We start from the raw sequence: 24152 nt of genomic DNA on the forward strand, positions 1-24152 counted from the left end.
ATGGTTTATAGGGCTCTCATCTGTGTCCGACCCTTTTCCCGCACCTCTGCCCTCACCCACCCTCCCAGAACCAGGATAGAGTGCCCCTTGTGGTAATTTTACACCCCACCAGCCTCTGCATTCAAAGAATCATCTTCCACCATTATCGCCAACTCCAGCATGATTCCAGCACCAAACACATCCCTGTCAGCATTTCTTCCCTCCAGGATACCCTGGTCCACTCCTCCATCACCTCGCCCTCTTCCTACGGCACCTTCCCATGCAATCGCGGATGGTGTCACACCTGCCCCTTTACCTGCTCACCATCCAAGGGCCTGTTTCAGGTAAAGCAGCGATTCATGTGCACCTCCTTGGATCTGGTCTACTTCATTTGCTGCTCCCAATGCAGTGGTCTACTCTGCATCGGAGAGACGAAACACAGACTGGGTGACCGCTTTGCAGAGCACCTTCGGTCCATCCACAAGCAGGGCCCAGACCTGTTGTTTGCTATTTCAACTCACCATCCTGCTCTCACATCCACATGTCTGCCCTTGGCCTGCTGTAAGGTTCCAATGAAGCCCAGCACAAACTGGAGGAACAGAATCTCATCTTGTGATTAGGCATGTTACAGCCTTCCGGACTTAACATCCAGCTCAACAACTTCAGACTATGAACTCTCTCCTCCACCTTCACCCCATTTTTATTTCTATCAATTTATTTTCATTTCTTCCATTGATTCATTTTTTGCTCACCACTGTCTTTCTCCCCCCCCAACTTGGGCCATCTGTTCCCTGTTCCAGGTTGTCCTTTGGCACACTGCTTAACCTGTTTCTGCCATTAACACATTCTGATCTCTAATGTGCTGCTGTCAGCAGCACCCTTAGTTAGCTATGATTACCATTTCCATTCCCCTTTGTCAGTCTCTACTCAGCCTCCATCTATCGCTGGCCCCTCATCCAGCCCTGCTGCTCCATGTTACCCCCACCCCACAGTAGTATAAATCTGACCTTATTTCCAGTTCTCTCTAACTATGACAAAGAGCGACTTGAAACGTTCGCTCCTTCTCTCTCCACAGATGCTGGCAGACCTGCTGAGGTTGTCCAGGATTTTCCATTTTTGTTACAAATCCGCTCCTGTTCCTTTCAAACTGCAGCCTTCTGGGGCACGTACTAGTTAACAAATTGCTTTGAGAGGTGATAAGTTTATTCATAGCTTGTAAATTTTTTCTTGGCTATCCAGTAATGTTTTCAGAACACCAGGTGACCATGAAACCATTGTCGTAAAAACTCATCTGGTCCATTAATGTCCTTTAGAGAAGGAAATCTACTGTTCTTTAACTGGTCTTGCCTACATGTGACTCCAAACCCACAGCAATGTTGTTGCCTCTTAAATGCCCTCTGAAATGTCCTAGCAAACCACTCAGTTGTATCGAACCACTGAAAAGTCTAAAAGGAAAGAAACTGGACATGCCACTTGGTATTGTCCAAGGCACCGAAAACATCAATGGCAATCCCAGCCCTGTCAACCCTGTGAAGTCTTCCTTACTAAGATCTGGAGGCTTGTGCCGAAATTGGAAGAGCTACCTCACAGACTAGTCAAACAACAACCTGACACAGCCATGCGCACAAAATCATACTTACAGATAACGTCTCAGACACCACCATCTCCAGGTGTCCTGTCCCAACGGCAAGACAAACCCAGCAGAGGCGGTGACACGGTGGTATACAGTCAGGAGGGTGTTGCCCTGAGAGTCCTCAACATCAACCCCCTACCCCATGAAGTCTCATGGCTTCAGGTCAAACAAGGGCAAGGAAACCTTCTGCTGATTACCATGTACCACAGCCCCCACTCAGCTGATAAATCAGTGCTCCTCCATGCTGAACACCACTTGGAGGACGAACTGAGTCAACCGCACAAAATGTACTCTGGATGGGGGGGGTTCAATGTCTATCACCAAGAGTGGCTTGGTTGCACCACTACAAACTGAGCTAGCTGAGTCCTAAAAGACATAGTTGCTAGATTGGGTCTGCGACAGGTGGAGAAGGATCCAACAAGAAAGAAAATGTATTTAACCTCACCAACCTTCGGGCTGCAGATGCATCTGTCCTTGCCAGTATTGGTAGGAGTGACCACTGTCTAGTCTTTGTGTAGACAAAGTCATATTGAGGATACCCTTGTGTGGTGCTACCATCCTGCTAATTCGAAAAGACTTTGGACAGATCCACCAACTCCAGACTGGGCATCCATGAGCTTAGGGCGGCACGGTAATACAGTAGTTAACACTGTTACTTCGCAGCACCAGGGACTCGGGTTTGATTCCTGGCTTGGGTCACTGTCTGTGTGGAGTCTACACGTTCTCCCTGTGTTTGCGTGGGTTTCCTCTGGGTGCTCCGGTTTCCTCTCTCAAGTCCCGAAAGACGTGCTGTTAGGTGTAATGGACATTCTGAATTGTCCCTCAGTGTACCCGAACAGGTGCCGGAATGTGGCGACTAGGGGATTTGATTGATGTGAGCCTATTGTGACAATAATAAAGATTATTATTACTATGGCATTAGCAGTAGCAGAATTGTACTCAACCACAATCTGTACTCTTCATGGGAAGCCTGGCATATGCCCCACTCTAACATTATCACCAAGCCAGGGGATCAATCCTGGTTCAGTGAAGAGTGCAGGATAGAATGCCAGGAACAGCATCAGGCACACCTAAAATGAGGTGTCAGTCTGGTGAAGCTACAGCACAGGCTTGCTTGTGTGCCAAGCAACATGAGCAGCAAGTAATTGACAGCTAAGCGATACTACAACCAACAGATCAGATCTAAGCTCTGCAGTCCTGCCATATCCAGTTCTGAATGGTGGTAGACAATTAAACAACTCGCTGGAGGAGGAGGTTCTGCAAATATCCCCATCCTCAATAATGGAAGAGCCCAGCATACATCAGTGCAAAATATACGGTGAATTATTTGCAAAACCTTTGAGCCACAAGAGCTGAGTGGATTATCCAACTTGGCCTCCTCCAGAGGTCCCCAGCATCACAGATGCCAGTCTTTAGCCAATTCGATTCACTCCATGTGATCTCAAAAAATGTCTGAAGGCACTGGATACACCAATAGCAATGGACCCTGACAACATTCTGGCAATAGTACTGAAGACTTGCCGCACTCCTAGAGTAACTGTTCCAGCACAGCTACAACATTGGCATCGGCCCGGTTATGTGGGAAATCTCCTAAGCACATCATGTACACAAAAAGCAGGACAAATCTAACCCAGCCAATTACTGCCCCATTAATTTATTCTTGATCATCAGTAAAGTGATGGAAAGGGTCATCAATAGCACTATCAAGCGACACTTGCTTCGCAATAACCTGCTTACTGATGCTCAATTTGGGTTTAGCCCAGGTCACTCAGCTTCAGGCCTTATTGCAGTCTTGGTCTGAACATGGACAAAAGAGCTGAACTATAGAGGTGAGGCAAGAACGACTGATCTTGACATCAAGGCAGCATTTGGTCGAGCATGGCATCAAGAAACCCTAGTGAAACTGGAGTTAATGGGAGTCGGGAAGGGAGGAAGCTCTCTGCTTACTGGAGTCATACCTAGCGCAAAGGAAGATGGTTGAGGTTGTTGGAGGTCAATCATCTCCGTTCCGGGACATCACTGCAGGTATTCCTCAAGGTCCAACTATTTTCAGCTGCTTCATGAAAAAAATGAAATGAAAATCGCTTATTGTCACGAGTAGGCTTCAATTAAGTTACTGTGAAAAGCCCCTAGTCACCACATTCCGGCGCCTGTCCGGGGAGGCTGGTACGGGAATCGAACCGTGCTGTTGGTCTGCTTTAAAAGCCAGCGATTTAGCCTGGTGAGCTAAACCAGCCCCATCAATGACTCTCCTCCATTGTAAGATCAGAAATGGGGATGTTCACTGTTAACTTCATAATGTTCAGCACCATTCATGACTCCTCAGGTGCTGAAGCAGCCCTTGATCAAGTGCAGCAAGACCTGGACAATATCCAAGTGGTAACATTTGTGCAGTGCCAGGCAATGACCATCTCATGGTACACATTGGTACAATGATATAGGTGGAATGAGGGGTGAGGCCCTGCGTCAAGGATTTAGGGTGCTAAGCAGTAGACGTAAAGAGCAGGACCTCCAAGGTTAATCTTTGGATTACTCCCAGTGCCATGTGCTAACGTGTACAGAAATAGGAGAATGGGACAGATGAACGCGTGGCTCAAGAGTTGGTGCAGACGGGGGGGGGGGTTTAGATTCCTGGATCACTGGGATCGTTTCTGGGGAAGGTGGGACCTATACAAGCCGGACAGTCTGCACTTTAACCAGAATAGGCTGAAGATCCTTGCAGTTGGGCTGCTAGTGCTGTTGGGAGGAATTTTAACTAGTGCGGCAGGTGAGGGGACAGAGTGTTAATGCAGTCGGGACACAGCATGTTGAGTATAAAGAGAGTAAGACAAGGCTGGATGGCCTCTACTTTAATGCTGGAAGTATCATCTGTAAGACAGATCAGTTAAGAGCATGTATTGACAACTTGGACTTGGTGATATTGCCATTACAGGAAGTGAGGAAGTACGGGAGATTTTGGCAGGCTTAAAAGTGGATAAATCTCCAGGTCCAGGTGAATTATGTCCTAAGGTGCTGTGTGAGGCGAGGAAGGAAATTACTCTGACCCACATTTTTAATTGCTCTCTGGCCACAGGGGAGGTACCAGAGGACTGGTGGTCAGCTGATATGGTTCCACTTTTCAAGAAGTGTGGTAGAGATAAACCAGGGAATTACAGACCAGTGAGACTCATCCGTGGTAGGGAAACTGTTGGAGAAAATTCTGGAGGACAGAATCAATCTCCACTTGGAGATGCAAGCTTTGATTGAGGACAGTCAGCATGGCTTTGCCAAAAGGAGGTCATGCCTCACAAATTTGATTGCATTTTTTGAGAAGATGACCAGGTGTTCGATCAGGGTAATGCATTTGATGTAGTTTATATGGATTTCAGAAATCTTTTGACAAGGTCCCATTGGGAGATTGATAAAGAAGGTTAAAGATCAGGCGATTCGGGGTAACTTGGCAGGTTGGATCCAAAATTAGCTCAGTGATAGGAGACAAAGGGTGGTGGTAGAAGGCTTTTGTGTAACTGGAGGCCGGTGTCCAGTAGCATACCATGGGAATCAGTTCTGATATATAAACGATATAGAAGAAAATGTTGTCGGGGGGAGAGGGGGGGGGGGGGGTTGATGAAAAGGAGAGAGGAGGTTGATGAAAAGGACGTTTGACAATAACACAAAGATTGGCTGGGTGATTGACAGTGAAGAAGATGGTCTGAGGTTACAGGGGAATATAGACAGATTGGTCAGATCAGTGGCAGATGGAATTTAACCCTGAGAAATGTAAGAGGATGCACTTTGGAAGGAGTAACACAGCAAGGGAGTACTCAATGAATGACAGGACATTAGGAAGTTCCGAAGGATCCTGGAATGTTTGTCTGCAGATTCCTTAAAGGACAAGACAGGTTAATAAGGTTGTTAAGAAGACATATGGGACACTTGCCTTTATCATTCGTGGCGTAGATTAGAAGAATGGGGAGCTATTTGGAACTGTCCAGGACTTTGGTTAGGTCACAGCTGGAATATTGTGTTCACTTCTGGTCAACGCATTATAGGAAGGTTGTGATTGCGCTAGAGAGAGTGCAGAGGAGATTCACCAGGATGTTGCCTGGGGTAGAGCATTTTAGCTATGAAGAGAGGCTGAATAAGCTCGGGTTGTTTTCTTTACCAGCCAGGATGTTGCCTGGTATGGAGGGTGCTAGCTATGAAGAAAGGTTGAGTAGATTAGGATTGTTTTCGTTGGAAAGACGGAGGTTGAGGGGGGACCTGATTGAGGTCTACATAATTATGAGCGGTATGGACAGGGTGGACAGCAACAAGCTTTTCCCAAGAGTGGGGGTGTCAGTTACAAGGGGTCACGATTTCAAGGTGAGAGGGGGAAAGTTTAAGGGAGATGTGCGTGGAAAGTTTTTTACGCAGAGGGTGGTGGGTGCCTGGAACGCTTTACCAGCGGAGGTGGTAGAGGCGGGCACGATAGCATCATTTAAGAAGCATCTAGACAGGTATATGAATGGGCGGGAACAGAGGGAAGCAGACCTTGGAAAATAGGAGACAGGTTTAGATAAAGGATCTGGATCGGCGCAGGCTGGGAGGGCCGAAGGGCCTGTTCCTGTGCTGTAATTTTCTTTGTTCTTTGTTCTTTAAAGCAGAGAAGAGCTAAAGAGGACCTGATTGAGGCATATAAAATTATGGGGCGGGACAGCACGGTGGCACAGTGGGTTAGCCATGTTGCCTCACGGTGCCGAGGTCCATGGTTCGATCCCGGCTCTGGGTCACTGTGTGTGGAGTTTGCACATTCTCCCCGTGTTTGCGTGGGTTTCGCCCCCGCAACCCAAAGATATGTAGGCTAGGTGGATTGGCCATGCTAAATTGCCCCTTGGGGGAAAAAAATGAATTGGGTACTCATTTTTTTTCTTAAATAAATAAAATTATGGGGCATAGCTAGGAAGCAGCTGTTTCTCTTAGTTGAAGAGTCAGAAGCAAGGGGGCATAATTTTTAAGGTGAAAGTCAGGTGGTTTAGAGGGGATTTGAGGAAAACATACTTCATCCAGAGGGTAAGTGGGAATCTGGAATGCACTGTCTGGGATGGTAAGTGAGGCTGAAAAAGCGCACAATCTTTTAAAAAGTACTGAAATGAATACTTGAAATGTCGTAACATTCCAGGCTATGTCCATGTGCTGGGAAGTGGGGTTAGTGTAGTTTCGAATAGTGTTTTTTGCTAGTGCAGGCTTGATGGGCTGAAGGGCCTCTTCTGTACTCTATGATTCTAAGAGTGAATCTACATCTATCTCCTTTTGAAATTTTATGGCATAACCATCACTGAATCTCCCATATCAAATACTAAGGGTTACAATTGACCAGAAACTGAACTGGACTAGCCATATAAATACTGTGGCTACAAGAGGAGGTAAGAGGCTGGAAATTCTGCTCTAGGCCCAATCATTCAGAGCTTCACTCATACAGGCAAGTGGCAAGCATTCCATCACATTCCTAACCTGTGCCTTATAGATCGCGGACAGGCTTTGAGAAGTCAGGAGGTGAATAACTTATCTTCTGACTCCCCCAAAACCTGTCCACCATCTACAAAGTGCAAGTCAGGAGTGTGATGGAATACTCGCCACCTACCTGGATGAGTACAGCTCCAACAACACTCGAGGAGCTCAACACCCTCCGGGGCAAAACAGCCTGCTTCACTTGACCCCATCAACAAACATTCACTCCCTCAACCAGAGTGGCAACAGTGTATACCATCTGCAAGATGCACTGCAGGAAAACAAAGCTCCTTAGGCAGCACCAAGGGCAGAAGATAGCTCGGAACACCACCACCTGGAAGTTGTCCTCCAAACCACCTGACTTTGAAATATATCACTGTTCCTTCACTATCACAGCGCCAGAATCCTGGAACTCCCTCCCTCGCAGCACTGGGGATGTACCTACACCCCATGGACTACAGTGGTTCAAGAAAGCAGCTCACCACCACCTTCACAAGGGCAATTAGGGATTGGCAATAAATGAATGAATAATTTATTTAAATTGCCATATCCTAAATTAGACCCAATTGTTCAAGGTTCTGTGTTTTTTCCATGACAACAGAGATACTGGCAGCTCCAGAGTTGGTGTTTCCTTTATATGTCTTCCCAGTTTTAAAGGGGAGTATTTTTTGTTCACTGACAAGGCTAGTATTTATTGTCCATCCTTAACTGCCCTTGAACTGAGTGGCTGGCTACCCCACTTCAGAGGATATTTAAGAGAGTGGATCTGGAGTCACATGTCGTCTGAACCAGGCAAGGATGGCAGATTTCCTGGAGGAAGTTAGTGAGCTAGATGGGTTCTTACGTCAATCATTTAAAATCGATGCCCACCACTCCAGACTTTCCATTATGACCTCTGATTTCCCACCTCGACCTCTGTGACTTTTTATCCTGGGTTATTTCAGCCTTCATCTCAGCTCGCCTTGTTTAATTCACTGCCCCCTCCACTCTCTAAATCGCTTCTTCCATATAAACTCTCAGACATGGCCATCCAAGCATTCTGAACTCTCTCTCAGCCTCTTCACTCACATTAGCGCTGTCACTAATAAGGCTAATCATTGCCTTGTATTGTTGTTGACACACATTCCCCTTAAACCCTCCCAAGCCCCCTTCTTTCTGTACACCCTAGAAATACTCTCCCTCAAGTACTTTACCACAGAACTCTTAAATTCCCAGCCTTTAACATTTAATTTAATTTGACCCAGCAGCTCTCCCTGTCACCTGGATCAACTGTGCTTACCTGGTCTAATTCTATTCAGTCTAAGCCAGGTAATCACCTGCAATGACTTCTCTTCCCACCCCTGCACCATTACTCCTGGATTTTTTTTAATAAACATTTTATTGAGGTATTTTTTGGTATTATAACAACACAATAAACAATATGCATGAAACTATAAACATAATGCTAAAGCCATCTACCTCCCTTGCATGTCCCACCTTTATTAACCCCCTACTCTATGCTAAATAACCCCCCTCTTTCTGCTGACCATAATGTACTGACCTCCCACATCAGAAACTATTTACCCACCTCAAACACCACCCACTTATTGATCAGGATCGCGACCTCTCTGGTCTTTGAATCCAGTCCCGAGTGAAAGACCTGACTGACCCAGCCTTTCCTCAATCTAATCTGGTCAGTTACTCTAAGGTGCGTCTCCTGCAACATTACCACGTCCGCCTTCAGTCCCCTAAGATGCGCGAACAGATGTGCCCTCTTGATCGGCCCATTTAACCCTCGAACATTCCAGGTGATCATCCCAGTTGGGAGGCTCAATGCCCCCCTTTTGCCAATCAGCCACCCCCTTTTTTGGGCCCGCCTCCAGCCCATGCTCCGCCCCGCCCCCAGGCAGTCTCTGCCCCCAACCTCCTCTCTGTCCCTTGGCCCAATTCCCTCCCTCGTCAGCAGAACATCCCCCCCCCCACCCAGTAACAACACTCTGTAACTCAACCCCTTTGATAAACCAAACTTATGCACACACACCCCACTGCACTTCCGTGAGCTAGCCCGCACAGCTAGCTTGGTGGTCCCCATCCCTGGCGCCGGATAGTCTCCCACCTATTGTGTCCGTCGTCGTCGTCCCGTCCCCCGCTCATACAAACAATCCCCATACAATTGCCCGACAGAAAAACACCAAAATCGAAACAAGCACACCTCCATCCCCCAACATTGCAAATAAAAACCTTAACTCACTAAGCTCTGCCACTGGCCCCAAATCAATATAGAAGGCATTACAAACAGCTTCCACAAAACGAGAAACTTTTTTAAAAAAAGAACAGAGAAAGAAAAAGAAAAAAAACCATGACTGTTGCAGCAAAGTTCAAAAGTTCTCAGTCCACCACCAGTCCTTTCCTTTTTGCGAAGTCCAGCGCGTTCTCGGGCAACACAAAATAAAAGTGCTGTTCCTGGTACGTGACCCAAAGACGAGCCAGATACAACAGTCCGAACTTCACCTTTTTCGTAAAAAGGATCGACCTAATCTGGTTGAAGCCTGCTCTTCTCCTGGCCATCTCCACACTAAGGTCTTGGTAGACCTGCAGGATACTATTGTCCCACTTACAGCTCCGTGTCTGCTTGGCCCACTGTAGAATGTGCTCCTTATCCAAGTACCTGTGGAATCTCGCCACCATTGCCCTTGAGGGGGGGGGGGGGGAGGGGGGGCTCCCATTTGTAGCTTCCTCGCGAGTGAGCCCTGTCCACCTCCAAGGGTCAGGAGAATGCCCCATCTCCCAGCAGCTTCTCAAACATATCTGCGATGTATGCCCCAGCATCCGCTCCTTCGGACCCCTCAGAGAGCCCAACGATTCTCAAGTTCTGCCGGCGGGACCTATTCTCGAGGTCCTCCACCTTCTCCAGGAGCTTCTTCTGCTGGTATCTCAGCATCCCGACCTCCAACTCCACCGCAGTTTAATGTTCCTCCTACTCAGCCAGCGCCTTCTCCAACTTCTGGATCGCTCGATCTTGGGCGTCCAATCTAAGCTCCAGCCGCTCAATCGACTCTTTTATCGGGTCCAAGCAGTCCCGTTTCTGCTTAGCAAAGCCTTCCTGAATAACTTGCATCAACTGCTCCGTTGACCGCGGGGTTGACAAACCAGAAGTCCGGTCCACCGCCATGCTGTCTCCCGCTGCAGCTTCAGCCCAAGCCTTCTCTGTCTTTCTGTTTCTGCCTTTACGAGCACTTCTAGTCCTCGTCTCCATGCACCGATGTGGGAATTCAGTACACAATTGCCTCTGTCTTCAGTTTTACAGTTCAAGTCCGGTAGAAAATCACGGGAAAAGGTCCAAAAAGTCCGACCCGAGTGGGAGCCACCAAATGTGCAACTTACTCCTTCATAACTGCCACCGGAAGTTCCCCATTGCTCCTGGTTAACATTACCCAAGGATCTATCCTGGGCAGCCTCCTGTTTCTCATCTATATGTTGTTCCTCAATGACATCATCCAAAAAACTATTGTTATTTTCCACACATATAGCTACGAGTCTCTGCTCTCTCTCACTTCCACCTTTCTTGACCCCTCCACTATCTGGAAATTATCAGACTGCTTGTCTGACAGTACTAAATGAGAAGAAATTTCCTCCCAACTAAATTTCAGCGAGGTGAAGACCATTTTTTTCGTGCCTCATCGCAAACTCTGTTCCCATGTTAGGGCCGCCATCTATCTTTCAGTGAAGATTTTAAACATAGATCCACAATCTGCATTCTCTTTTACCCATTCTTCAGTTCCTTCACATGCCTCAGTTCTGGCTGGTTTAGCTCGCTGGGCTAAATCGCTGGCTTTTAAAGCAGGCCAGCAGCACGGTTCGATTTCCGTACCAGCCTCCCCAGACAGGCGCCGGAATGTGGCGACTAGGGGCTTTTCACAGTAACTTCATTGAAGCCTACTCGTGACAATAAAGCGATTTTCATTTCATTTTGCATTTTCCCCTCCTTAACTCCTGCACTTTGTTGCATTGCTGCCCACTTTCGAAAGTCACCTCAGAACCAACTGCTTGACCTTGTCTCCTGACACCACATCCATTCCTGCAGCCTGGATCCTGCTCAGTATCCAATCCCCTAACCTCCCCAGGAATGTTTCACAGGGTTAAAGAAAGGGCAGGTTTTGTTATTTGAAGATCTCTGCTGATCAGTGCTCACTGAAAACAAACATGTTCAGTTTGATGAGAACTATTCAGCTTCACTCAATCTAATTGGACTCTCATTGATCAGCTAGTTTGTTAAAGAAAGTGAATTGCTGAATTTAAAATAAATATTGCAAAGTCTGTAGATAGGGGTGTGAATAAACACCACACTAAAACACTCATCATCTCCTTCATAATATAAATGCTTGTTTCTGGGCAGCACGGTGGCCTAGTGGTTAGCACAACCGCCTCACGGCGCTGAGGTCCCAGGTTCGATCCCGGCTCTGGGTCACTGTCCGTGTAGAGTTTGCACATTCTCCCCGTGTCTGCGTGGGTTTCACCCCCACAACCCAAAAATGTGCAGAGTAGGTGGATTGGCCACGCTAAATTGCCCCTTAATTGGAAAAAATAATTGGGTAATCTAAATTTATAAAAAAAAAGATAAATGCTTGTTTCTGAGTGCTGTTATAATTAATGTTAATAATTAATGCCAGCCTTTGCTCAGGAGTGCACACTCACTTCTGAGTCAGAGGTCCACTCCAAAGACTTGAGGACCTAATCTTGGCTGACACCTCTGCACGGTACAGAGTTAGGAAATTGGAAATGAGGAGGGCTGAAGGGATTTGAATAAGAGGGCCAAAATTTTAAATTTCTGCTGTTTGTGGACCAGGAGGCCTCCGATCACAGGTGAGAGGTGAATGGGCCAGCAGAATTTCAGATGAACTGAAGTTATGGAGGAAGGGGAGGCTGAGCAGGAGAGTATTGGAATAGTCGAGTCTTTGGGTAGTCAACTCTATCCTCGCATGTGTGGCCGCTACTCCTTACAGGTTGGTGGCTTCAGAAGATTTGAGGGATGGGATAGAATCACAGAATTCCTACAGTGCAGAAGGAGGCCATTCGACCCACCAAATATGTACCAGCCCTCCAAAAGAGCACCCCACCTAGGCCCAATCCCCCCAACCCTTAACCACATCTAACCCTTGGACACCAAGTTCTGGCAATTTAGCGTGGCCAATCTACCTAATCTGCAGATCTTTGGATGTGGGAGGAAACCGGAGCACCCGGAGGAAACCCACGCAGACACTGGGATAAGTGCAAATTCTTCAGTCACCCAAGGCCAGAATTAAACCCGGGTCTCTGGCGCTGTGAGGCAGCAGTGCTAACGATGACGCCTTGCCACCGATAGGCAAAATGTTTGGCAATAAAAAATGCCCCAGTGCAAACAGTCAGCTGACTCCTGATCTGGTGAATCTCCACTTGTAACTAAATGTCCATTTTACTTTTAATCCTTGTTATAAACAGTCTCTGCTATAATGGTGACAAATGGTCCTGTTTTCTTTTGGCAGCGGATTCCACAGATAACTCCGACCTGGAAGATGATATCATCCTGTCCCTGAATGAATGATACCACCAACTGGATCTTGCGACCTGGCAAGAATCAAGGTCCAGGCATGAGGACTGCCCGCTCGGTGGGGGCAGCAGAGGGTAGCCAGAGTAATTAATGTTTTACTTCAGGGACCGTGAGTTCAGCCCTGACATGCGCACATGAGGGGGGGGGGTGGGGAAAGAAGCAAAAAAAATTTATCAATCCACTTGAAACTTTCCCAACAAGCCGTGTTGGGATACAAAGACTGGCCTGCTCCCACGGGCTGTGGAGCTGTGGGATAATCTTGACTCGGTGGCTCAGAGGCAGCGAGGTTGTGTAAGATCTGCGTTCAATCCTTAGCTTCACGGGATAGGGACACAGTGCATTTCAGAATGGACAGCAGTTTGTTTTTTTAATTGATTTTCTAAAAGACATTTGTTTATATGTGTGTGAGTGTACATATATATATATAAAAAGTGGAAGGTTTATAAAAAGAACCATATATAGATAGTGGTCATAATGAAGAGATGGGCCATAATTTTCCACCTTTGATGAAATGGGTAAAGTTTATGGACTGACCTCAGTGCCCAGCTCAATGCATCTCATTACTGCTCGTATTTTAACATTAGAGAGCGCCTCAATCGGTGTTGCTGAATCTAGATTGCGCTTTAGTTGCCGTGGCCTCCTGGGTGTAATAAGTGTTGATAAATTAATCAGGATCCTGAGAGGCAGCGGATGTGCCAATAAATGATCGCCTTTAATTGAACTTCCATGTGACGAGTATGTAAATCAATTGTGCCCCAGCATTTCCCACGGCTCAGGGTCAGGCACACCCTCACCTGGATTCAACCTGCTGAAAAAGGAGAGGGATGCTAGACTTGTTCCCTTTTCTACTGCTTGCAGACAACATTGCAGGCCACGTCGAACATGTGTTAAATGTTGACTGTAATATGCAGCAGCATCTTTCTCATCATCTCAACATTAGGAGAGGCACTCTAGTGTAGTAACAGGTTGCTGTTATCCTTTCATATCCTGGTCATCTTTATAGCTTCTCTAAATGACAATGCTGGTTGGTGATTCTTTTTGTAGAATTTAAACCCAGCTCACTTCATACAAAGGGGCAGTCTTTCATTCAAGGGGGCAGTCTTTTATTCTATCTGTGAGAGCTGACTGGTACCAAATATAATGGGACTCTGCTGTAACCTGTACCAGGTTTCATATCCCACCAACCTTACAGCAGGCAGTCAGTGCTATAGAGAAGTCTGTAATGTACCTCTATACAAGTGTCTCATAATATATAACTGCCTACCCTTATTTCAACAACTGGTGACTGCAGCCGTTGGTTTGCTGATAATTATAAATTGATTCTCATTGAAAATCAGGAGAGAGTAACCGATTTCCAGCAAAACTAAAACTGAACATGCTGATATGAGGTGATAGTTTTCTCATGGTACTGGATTTCAGTGGTGTCTCTTGTTTCCTGATTTTACAGTTCTTTGCTGTTGTCCCTGGATGTTCTTTTAAGCACATTTCATTCTCTTGTTAACCCTTTCCCGCTTCTAGATCAAGACTGTGATTTACTCCACCCAAGTTTCTGAAATCTTGACATAATGTGCGTAGTTTTTAGATTTAGCTCCTTGTCTGCTTGAGGTTTCTCCACCCCTCCTGTTGTCTGGGAATAGAGCTGAGATAAAGTCTGCTGCTAATCTAAGCAATGAGTGATTGTCATCTACTGAACTCTGGGCCAGTACCGTAATTGAGTATTGCGTGCAAACAACTTAGAAGGGGGTAGTATCTGAGACCTGTCCAATCCTGTTGCAGATTAGCGCAAGTTTGAGTAAGCACCATAAGTATCTGACCTGAGCACACTGCCTAGCATCCGTCTCTTCTGTATGTTTAAATAATCATGTATCTTGGGGGTTGGGGAGTGCGGAGATGTGGGGTGCTTGGTGGAATATAAACTGACTTTCCATCTGAGGTCTGAATTCTAATCTCTTAGTGTCACTGTTATCTGGCTGTCAGAATCCTACAGAAAGTGGATTTTTGGGAGACGTCTCCATCTTTGGACTGGTGGCGATGGACACGAGGCTGGCTTAACGGTCTTGCTTAAGTGACTGATGTCGGTAATGTCACACTGCAGCAGGATAGGTGTCTGCATTGCAAAAAAATCTGTGTCCATCAGTACTTAATACAGCTCTTTCCAAACCTCCAGGTTCAAAATTCAAACAGGAATGAATGAAAGACAGGGGGCTACTGCCACTGAGCTATCGACAACCAGATAGCAGAGTGTTGAACATCCACTTGTAGGACATACATAGGTTTTGAAACCCTTTATGTATGTAAATGATAACGGAGCTGCCTTGGGACTGGGTGACAGGACAGTGTACAGGGAGCTTTACTCTTTTTTTTAACCCGTAATGTAACATGACCTACGAGTGCCTGATGCTGGCTCTCAATTCCTGAAGTGGAATATATTCTATATCCCCAGTGCTGTCTTCTGTCTCATGAACTTAAATCTGTCCCCAGGAAAGAAAATATCCCCAATAGATCTCAACACCGTAATGAATGTATTTGCAATCATCATCATTGCTCTGGAGGCTCTTAACCTGAGTGGGGTGAGCACAGCACTGACCAGCCTCGCTGCAGACATACTTCAAATAAATTGCTTTCTGAATCCCATTCTGTGGACAACAGCAGCAGTGGAACAGACTCCAAGCAGTGTGTTAAATCTCATTAGTATACCAATATTGTTTGCGGGTTGTAAGGATGAGGGTTGTAGTGCCACTGAGGCAACTCTTCAAGGACACGGAAACCCTGTTAATAACAAAGGGTTAATTCTTTAATCCTGCTGACGGACAGGCGCCGGAATGTGGCGACTAGGGGCTTTTCACAGTAACTTCATTGAAGCCTACTCGTGACAATAAGCGATTTTCATTTCATTTCATTTCATTTCAATAGCTGCTGACTATTTGAGCCAAATGGTCCTAATACAGGTATCTGCCACTAAGTGGTGCTAGAATACAGGAAATGCTGGTTGCATGACTGGTACCAGTGCACGTGCTGTCAAGGATGGTGCTTTTTTAAAGAAACTTTTGTTATTTTTCCATTTGTTCTTGCTGAACCTGGTCGAGAGGTGCAGAGAAACCTGTGATACTGCCCAGCATTAATGTGGAATGTTAGTGGCAGCACACCTCCACCAGTGGATTTTCAAAGTCCTTTTTGATATATATTAAAAAAGAAAGAAATATGGCCATCTTGTCAGTGAGTGAAAAAAAGATGAGCAGTGACTGAAACTGCGTTTACCTTGCCAGAAGTGTAGCAAATCGTTTTTTTTGTGCTGCATCTTGTAATTTACGAGCCTGTGATACCAAGCACAAAAAGGAAACTTGTAAAAAATGATATTAGGCCTTGTACAGAATTTAGCTGAAATATTTTTATTACTGGAAATCAAATGAATAAAAATTACTCAATCACTCCACCCATCTGCTTGTGACTTTGTTTTTTGGCCTTGTGGTTTTATGCACTCTCTATCTCAATCGTGGGATGCCCCAAAGCATTTTGCAGCCAATTCAATACTTTAAGTGTATTTCCTGTTGTAATGTCGGAAACCTGGCAGCCTATATGAATCGTAGAATGGGTACGGTACGAGAGGTGACCCTTTGGCCAGTCCTGCCTGTTCCATCCTTCTGCAGGAGCCGCTCAAATTAGTCACTTTTCTCCATGTTTTCTCTTCAGGTTCTTCTCCAATTCGCTTCCATTCAGGCAGTGTATTTCCGATCCTAACCACTTGCTGTGTGCTGTGTAAAAAATAATGTTGTCAATAGCTCTTTTGCCAATCACCTTGAATCTATGTCCGCTAGTCCTCAATCCTTCTAATGGAAACAATTGTGTCTTTACCTTTTGTTTAGATCCCTTGCCATTTTGAAAACCTCGCTCAATTCGCTCCTTGGCCTTCTCTGAAGTGAAAAATTCTAATACACATCACTGAAGTCCCTTCACCAGAACCATTCTTCAGGTTTTTCTGCATCCTCTCGAAGGTTTGCACATCCTAAAGTGCAGTACCCAGGATTGAACAGTACTCCAATTGAAGCCGGATCAGTGTTAGTAAAAGTTCATCATAACTTGCTTGCGTTTCTCGTTTGCCTTTTTTCTCGGCCTGCCCTGACACCTTCAACAATTTGTGCACGTTCACCTCGGCTGTGTCTTTCCACGATAAACCTTTGTTTATATTATCTCCTTGTTCTTCCTAACAAAATATTTCACTTACACTTTGCATTAAAATTAATCTACCACATACCACATGATTAACACTACACCCCTGTATGCTTCACCGTAATTACATTGTGTACCTTGTGTTGCCCTATTATGTATTTCTTTTATTTCCTTTTCATGTACTTAATGATCTGTTGAGCTGCTCGTGGAAAAATACTTTTCACTGTACCTCAGTACACGTGACAATAAACAAAATCCAAATCCAATCTGCCCATTCCGCCAGCCTCCATCCTTCAGAAGTCGATCATCCTCACGGTTCACTATGCTTTCAGATGTTGTCATCTGCAAGATTTGAAATTGTGCGTTGTGTACCCAAGTCCAAGTCACGAATGCATATCAAGAAAAGCCACTGTCCTGATCCCTGGGACATTCCATTGTATACCTTCCTGCCTTCCCAAAAGTGGCCTGTCACTCAACCAAGTTTATATCCATGCTGCCACTGGACCTTTCATTCTATGGACTTCATTCCATGTACTTAAATGGTGCTCATAAGCCTGTTAGTTATTTCATCAAACAAAATAATCATGATATGCCTTTAACAAATCCTTGTTTGCTTTCCTTAGTTTATCCGCACTTGTCCAAGTGACTGTTAATTTTGTCCGAGATTATCATTTCTTAATGAAAGCAAATTATTGCGGATGCTGGAATCAGAAACCAGAGAAAATGCTGGAAATTCACAGCAGGTCTGGCAGCATCTTTAGGGAGAGAAAAGAGCTAATGTTTCAAGTCCAAATGCCCCTTTGTCAAAGCTTTGACAAAAGGTCATCTGGACTTGAAACATTAGCTCTTTTTTCTCCCTACAGATGCTGCCAGACCTGCTGAGATTTTCCAGCATTTTCTCTTTGGTTTATAATTTCTTAACCTTTCTGATCACCAAGATTAAACAAATCGGAGGGCAGCACGGTGGCACAGTGGGTTAGCCCTGCAGTCTCACGGCGCCGAGGTCCCAGGTTCGATCCTGGCACTGGGTCACTGTCCGTGTGGAGTTTGCACATTCTCCCTGTGTTTGCGTGGGTCTCGCCCCCACAACCCAAAGATGTGCAGTGTAGGTGGATTGGCCACGCTAAATTTCCCCTTAATTGGAAAAAATTAATTGGGTATTCTAAATTTTTTTTTTAAATCGGCCTGGAGTGTGGAACAAGAGTGTGACGTTTACAATTTTCCAGTCTTGTGACACCCTCCCTGGAGAAAGAGGATTAGAAAATTATGGCCAATGCGTCTAATTTCACCCCTTAATTCCCTCCATCCTTGGATGCATCCCATCTGGTAGTGTTGACTTAGAAACGTTTTTTAAGCACACCCAGCCTTTCTTATAACTGCTCTTCAGTTTTTAGCCTGTCCAGATCTCAGTTTACCTCCTCTTTCACTGTGACTTTGCGTTTATGAAACTGAAAATCGCTTATTGTCACAAGTAGGCTTCAAATGAAGTTACTGTGTAAAGCCCCTAAAGTTTATCTTAACCGAGGAAGAAGATTCTGCCCAAGTACTAATCCAGTATTTCAGCCATGCCTTCCCCTTTTTTAATCCTTCATCAACTTCGCCCCTCTTATCCTTTTACTATTTATCTGCCTATAAAATACTTTTGGATTCGCTTTTATGTTGGCTACCTGTCTCTTCTTAGGCTCTCTCCCTTCCTCGTTCCCTTTTCGCTTCCTCTTTGAACCTTCTGTATTCAGCTCTGGTTTTATTTGTGTTATCTACCTGACATCTGTCCTCTGCATCCTTTCTCGGCTTCATCTTGCTTTCTATTTCTTTTATCCCCGACCTTTCCACCTCTTTGGGATGTATTTTGACATTACCTGAAAAACCTCTTTAAAGGCAATTGTAGAACAACAGTTTTGCCCACCAATCTTTAATTCCAATTGATCTGGACCTGATCCATTCCCACCCCATTAAAATTGTCTGTTCTCGGGGCAGCACGGTGGCCTAGTGGTTAGCACAACCGCCTCACGGCGCTGAGGTCCCAGGTTCGATCCCGGCTCTGGGTCACTGTCCGTGTGGAGTTTGCACATTCTCCCCGTGTTTGCGTGGGTTTCACCCCCACAACCCAAAAATGTGCAGAGTAGGTGGATTGGCCACGCTAAATTGCCCCTTAATTGGAAAAAATAATTGGGTAATCTAAATTTATAAAAAAAAAAATTTTTTTTAAATTGTCTGTTCTCTAATTATTTTTACTCTGTCATGAGGTTTAGGTGAGCTATGGAAAAGGACAAGGAGCAGTTCAATGCTCACTGTCCAGAAATGTTCTCCTGCTGGCACTTCGTCCACTTGACCCACTTCACTCTCCAGGACCCAATTCAGCAAAAACTCATTCGATGTATGGTAACATTGAAATCAAGCAAATTCTCTGGAATATGCTTTTTGCCCTCTCTGCCCCTGCACAGTGTTGCCATCCTAGTCTGTTAGGATAATTAAAGTTCCCGATTCACACTATATAATTTTTGCATTTCATCTTCATTGGCTAGTTACCTATAGAATGCACCCAGTAGTGTAATTGTGCCTCTTTCTTAACTCTAAATAGATTCTGCCCTTGATCCGTCAACCAAATCCCCTCTGTTCTGTAACACTTTAAATGAATACTACCAATCTTCCTCCTTTCTTTCCTATTGCACACTGCAAGTTTCTCCACAAACAGCAACTTTTAAAAATTATTTTTGAGGATGTGTGCATCGCTGGCTGGGCCAGCATTGTTGCCCATCTCTAACTGCCATTTCAGAGGGCAGTTACGGGTCAACCACATTGCTGTGGGTCTGGAGTTGCACAATGGTAGATTTTCCTTCCTTAATGGACATTAGTGAACAAGATGGGTTTTTGCAATGCTTCATGCTGAGTTTCTCATTTTGTTTAATGCAGTGAATACTTTTTAAAAATAAATTTAGAGTACCCAATTCATTTTTTTTCCAATTAAGGGGCAATTTAACATGGCCAATCCACCTACCCTGCACATTTTTGGGTTGTGGGGGCGAAACCCATGCAAACACTGGGAGAATATGCAAACCACACGGACAGTGACCCAGAGCCGGGATCAAACCTGGGACCTTGGTGCCGTGAGGCAGCAGTGCTAACCACTGCGTCACCATGCTGCCTCCTAATGCAGTGAATACTCATGGAACATGCCTTGCTGCCTACTGAGGAGTCTCATGCATTATGGTAGGCAGCTCACTACTGGATGCTTAGACACCTGTTTTGTGGCTGTGAAATGGGTGTCAGTTCATTCCTAAACCCTGACTCTTTACGGCACATCTGCATTCTCTCTCTCAGCCTGATCAGTGCAGTTGTCAGGACAAACCCTCATCAAATTTGCAGCTTTTTCTGAGCCTTGCTCCTCTCGTAGTGATTTGTTTTAAAATCCCATCCAACTGCGTGTGCATCTTTCTCTGTTTGAGTTATAAAGAAAGGGAAGGCAAGCCACCATACAAGCATTCAGGATCAGAGTTCCCATCGCAAGGGGCGTGCGGCATATTAAACACCAAAGAAAGCTTGGGTCTGCAAAACTCAGTTAATATTGTGACAACCTTGACCCAAAAGCAGTACAGTAAGGAAAATGTGTAATTTTAAAATGTCTGGGATCTGCAATTATTTCTATAAATATTTGAAGAGGACATTGAAAGAGTTTGCATCAATTGTAAATGGATAGGTTGTAATTTTCTTCGATGATGATAAATACTGGCCTGTGTGACCTGATGACCCCTAACCTGAAAACAGCACAAGCAAGAAGGGAGTTAGGGGCAGCATGGTGGCGCAATGGTTAGTACTGGGACTACGGCGCTGAGGACCCGGTTTCGAATCCCGCCCTGGGTCACTGTCCGTGTGGAATTTGCACATTCTCCCCATGTCTGCATGGGTTTCACCCTCACAACCCAAAATATGTGCTGGTTAGGTGGATTGGCCACGTTAAATTGCCCCTTAATTGGAGAAAAAAAAAATTGGGTACTCTAAATTTATTTTTTAAAAAGAAGTAAGTTAGGACCCGAAGCAGGGCACCTGGCAGGTGTGCTGCAGACATAAAGGAAGGCTATAAGCAAAGGAGGATGAAAGTAATCGGCTCACAGATGCAGACACACAGAGAAAGCCGACAGACAGAAAGAGGAAGACCCAAGAATTCTACAGAGGAAAAGAAGCAAATCGCAGGAAGAGGTCAGTATTTTACTTTGTCAGAAAAGGAGACAGGAGCTCTTGGAGGTATCATGCGAGCTGGCCATAAAGGTCTAAAATTTTGAAAGCTGTGTCAATAGATTGGAGATGCTAAAAAAACTGGGTGTTTTTCCCAGCAGCAGCTAAACCACAAAGCAGAATGCTGTTAGTCAGTCAGCTGAAAAGGAACTTGGAAAGTAACACTATCAGGACTGTCATGACCCATGGGCGAGAGGGTTCATAGAAGTGTGCCTTGCTGATGATAATCATACGTGTGAAATTCAATGGTGAAAATTGTCATCGGTTAGGACTCCTGACCTCTACATGAATAAAGAGTAGTCAATTGTAAAGCTCTAACTTCATACTGCCATATTTGTGCGGGGACTGAGGTGAATGCTTTCGTTGTGTAAGACGTATATTTGTCGTATTGATTGTTTAAAGTGAAGTTTACCTTTTTATTTGATAAATTATTCGTTCATGGCGGGGTGGGGGGGGGGGGGGCCTGGTGGAGAGTGGATTAGGTTGGAGGAGTCGTCCTGCAGGGGTTCTAGTTTTAAGGCCCTGGTGATGGCCCCAGTTCCGTTAGCCTCGGGGAGATATACGGGGAGTCCGGTGGTGGAGTCGACTATTAGGATATGGAACAAGTTAGGGCAGTACGGTGGCCCAGTGGTTAGCATTGCTGCCTCACGGTGCTGAGGTCCCAGGTTCGATCCCAGCTCTGGGTCACTGCCTGTGTGGAGTTTGCACATTCTCCCCGTGTTTGCGTGTGTTTCGTCCCCACAACCCAAAGATGTGCTGGGTAGGTGGATTGGCCACGCTAAATTGTTCCTTCATTGGAAAAAAAGAATTGGGTACTCTAAATTTAAGGAAAAAAAGGATATTCTACAAGTGGAGGAGGCATTTTAAGTTGGATAAAATTTCAGTGTTGGCGATACTGGGAACCACAGGTTTAAGATGGGGGGGTAAAGGGGGCTGGAGCGGGTTACGGATATGATCTCGGAAGCGGATTTGCTGGACAGGGCAGGTTGCGGGAGAGGTTTGAGTTTCCAAGGGGAAGTGGGTTTTGCTATAGGCAGGTGCAGGACTACCGGAGTACATATTATTAGAGCAGCTGCTGCTCCCTGATGATTTGGGGAGGGCAGGATTGGAGATATCTACGGGTGGTTGGGGGAGCAGGGCAAGGCAAAGGTGGAGGGGGAGGAGTTAGGGAGGGAAATAGGTGAGGGACTCTGGTGTGAGGTGATGCGGAGTGTGAACTCAACCCCCTCCTGCGGGAGGATGGGCTTGATTCAGTTCAAAGTGGTGCACAGGGCTCGGATGAGGGGGAACAGATGTGTGTGTGAAGTATGGACAGCGGCTGGCGAATCATGCTCACATGTTTTGGGACTGCGAGAGGTTGGAGGGTTTTTAGGAGGCGGGGTTTGGGACATCATCCAGGATATTGGAGGCTGAGGTCAGGCCCAATGGTGGCTATCTTTGTGGTCTTGGAGGAGCTGGAGGGGAAGGGGGCCGATGTTGTGGCCTTTGCCTTTCTGACAGCTCGGCGAAGGGTCCTGTTGAATTGGAGGTTGGAAACGCCACGGGGCGGTGGCGGCCTAGCTGGGGGATTTGAATGACTTTCTCCGGTTGAAGAAGTTCGCTCTGAGGGGGTCAGAAGAGGGGGTCAGAAGAGGACTTTGAAGTGTGGTGAAGGGCGTTCATGGCTTTATTCGAGGCGTGAGTAGGGACTGAAAGGGGATGTTTAGTTGTATTGTGTGTTTTGTTGACATTGTGTATGTTTGGAATAAAATAACTTTGATAAAAATGTTAAAAACCAAATAAAAATATTTCAACAAAAAACATTTGTCTTCATAGCCCTGTATCAAAGGCAGCTAATCCTTTAATAAAACATTTGAGCTGTCAATCAAATTGTGAACTTGCATCCCCACCCTCCCACAGCGATAAATCTGCCAAGTATAAATAATAAACGCACTCGGGGTTATGTCAACAAACTGCTTGAACAGATTTTTTTCAACCTTCACAACCCTGGACAGGTAGCTTGTTTAGAGTTTTTAAAGTGCTGCCCATTTAAATGGCAAAACAGTTCTACCGTCTTGAACTGCTCTTCAAGAGTATTTACATCTATTCTTTAAAATTGGTAATTCACGCAGTGCACGATGAGGCACGTGCTCCAGCAAAAATGGACCTGCTAAATTTCCCACATGTAGCAGTCATGCCCTGCCCCGCCCGCGCCCCCCCCCCCCCCCCCCCCCAGGCAAAAATAGGATCTGTCAAAATGGTGAATGATCCAAGAGAGATCCACAGATTTTGATTAAGTGAAGTTATCAACGGAACAAGGGCTGATAAATGGAGTTTTTTTAAATACATTTTTCTAATTGAGCAATTTAGTGTGGCCAATCCACCTACCCTGCACATATTTTGGGTTGTGGGGGAGAGACCCAGGTCCTCTGCACCTTGAGGCATCAGTGCTAACCATTGCACCACCGTGCTACCCTTCGATAAATGGAGTTATGGTACAGGTCAGGGACAGCACGGTGGTGCAGTGGTAGCACTGCAGTCTCACGGCGCCGAGATCCCAAGTTTGATCCCAGTTCTGGGTCACTGTCTGTGTGGAGTTTGCACATTCTCCCCCATAACCCAAAAATGTGCAGGCTAGGTGGCTTGGTCACGCTCAATTGCCCCTTGGAAAAAACAAATTGGGGACTCTAAACAGTACAGGTCTAATTGAATGCCAGAACAACCTCGAAGGGCCAAATGGCTTCATCTTGTCCTTGAGTTGTGCATTTCCTTTATTTTTCTAACGTGGCCAATTCACCTACCCTGCACATCTTTGGGTTGTGGGGCTGAGACCCACACAGCCAGTGACCCAGGATCGAACCCGGGTCATTGGTGCCATGAGGCAGCAGTGCTAACTGTACATTTCCTTTCCAATAGCTCTTTATAAATATGTATCTGGAAACACAAGAAACCCCAAAACAGAAACGATTGAGAGTTGTATGGGTTAGCTAGACTGGACGGGTGAATAGTTTCTGTGCTGATATTTCTTCAGTAATCACCCTCCTCCCCCACCAATAAATCCATTCTGATTCATGTAATGGTGACCGTAGAATTAGAACCCCTACAATACAGAAGGAGGCCATTCGG

The 24152-nt window shown here is 45.7% G+C and overlaps 1 protein-coding gene across 1 annotated transcript in view; it reads left to right on the plus strand.

Moving 5' to 3' along the window:
- The window catches only part of LOC119973172 (DDB1- and CUL4-associated factor 1-like), a 149766-nt gene extending 133686 nt beyond the window's left edge, over nucleotides 1–16080 (plus strand). Inside the window, 1 exon segment of the mRNA XM_038810816.1 lies at nucleotides 12583–16080. Coding sequence (XP_038666744.1) covers nucleotides 12583–12641 — 59 coding nt within the window. The 3' untranslated portion in view covers nucleotides 12642–16080.
- Nucleotides 16081–24152: the final 8072 nt, after the last annotated feature.

This window comes from Scyliorhinus canicula, chromosome 11 (assembly GCF_902713615.1).
Source record: "Scyliorhinus canicula chromosome 11, sScyCan1.1, whole genome shotgun sequence".
In the NCBI taxonomy this organism is placed as follows: domain Eukaryota; kingdom Metazoa; phylum Chordata; class Chondrichthyes; order Carcharhiniformes; family Scyliorhinidae; genus Scyliorhinus; species Scyliorhinus canicula.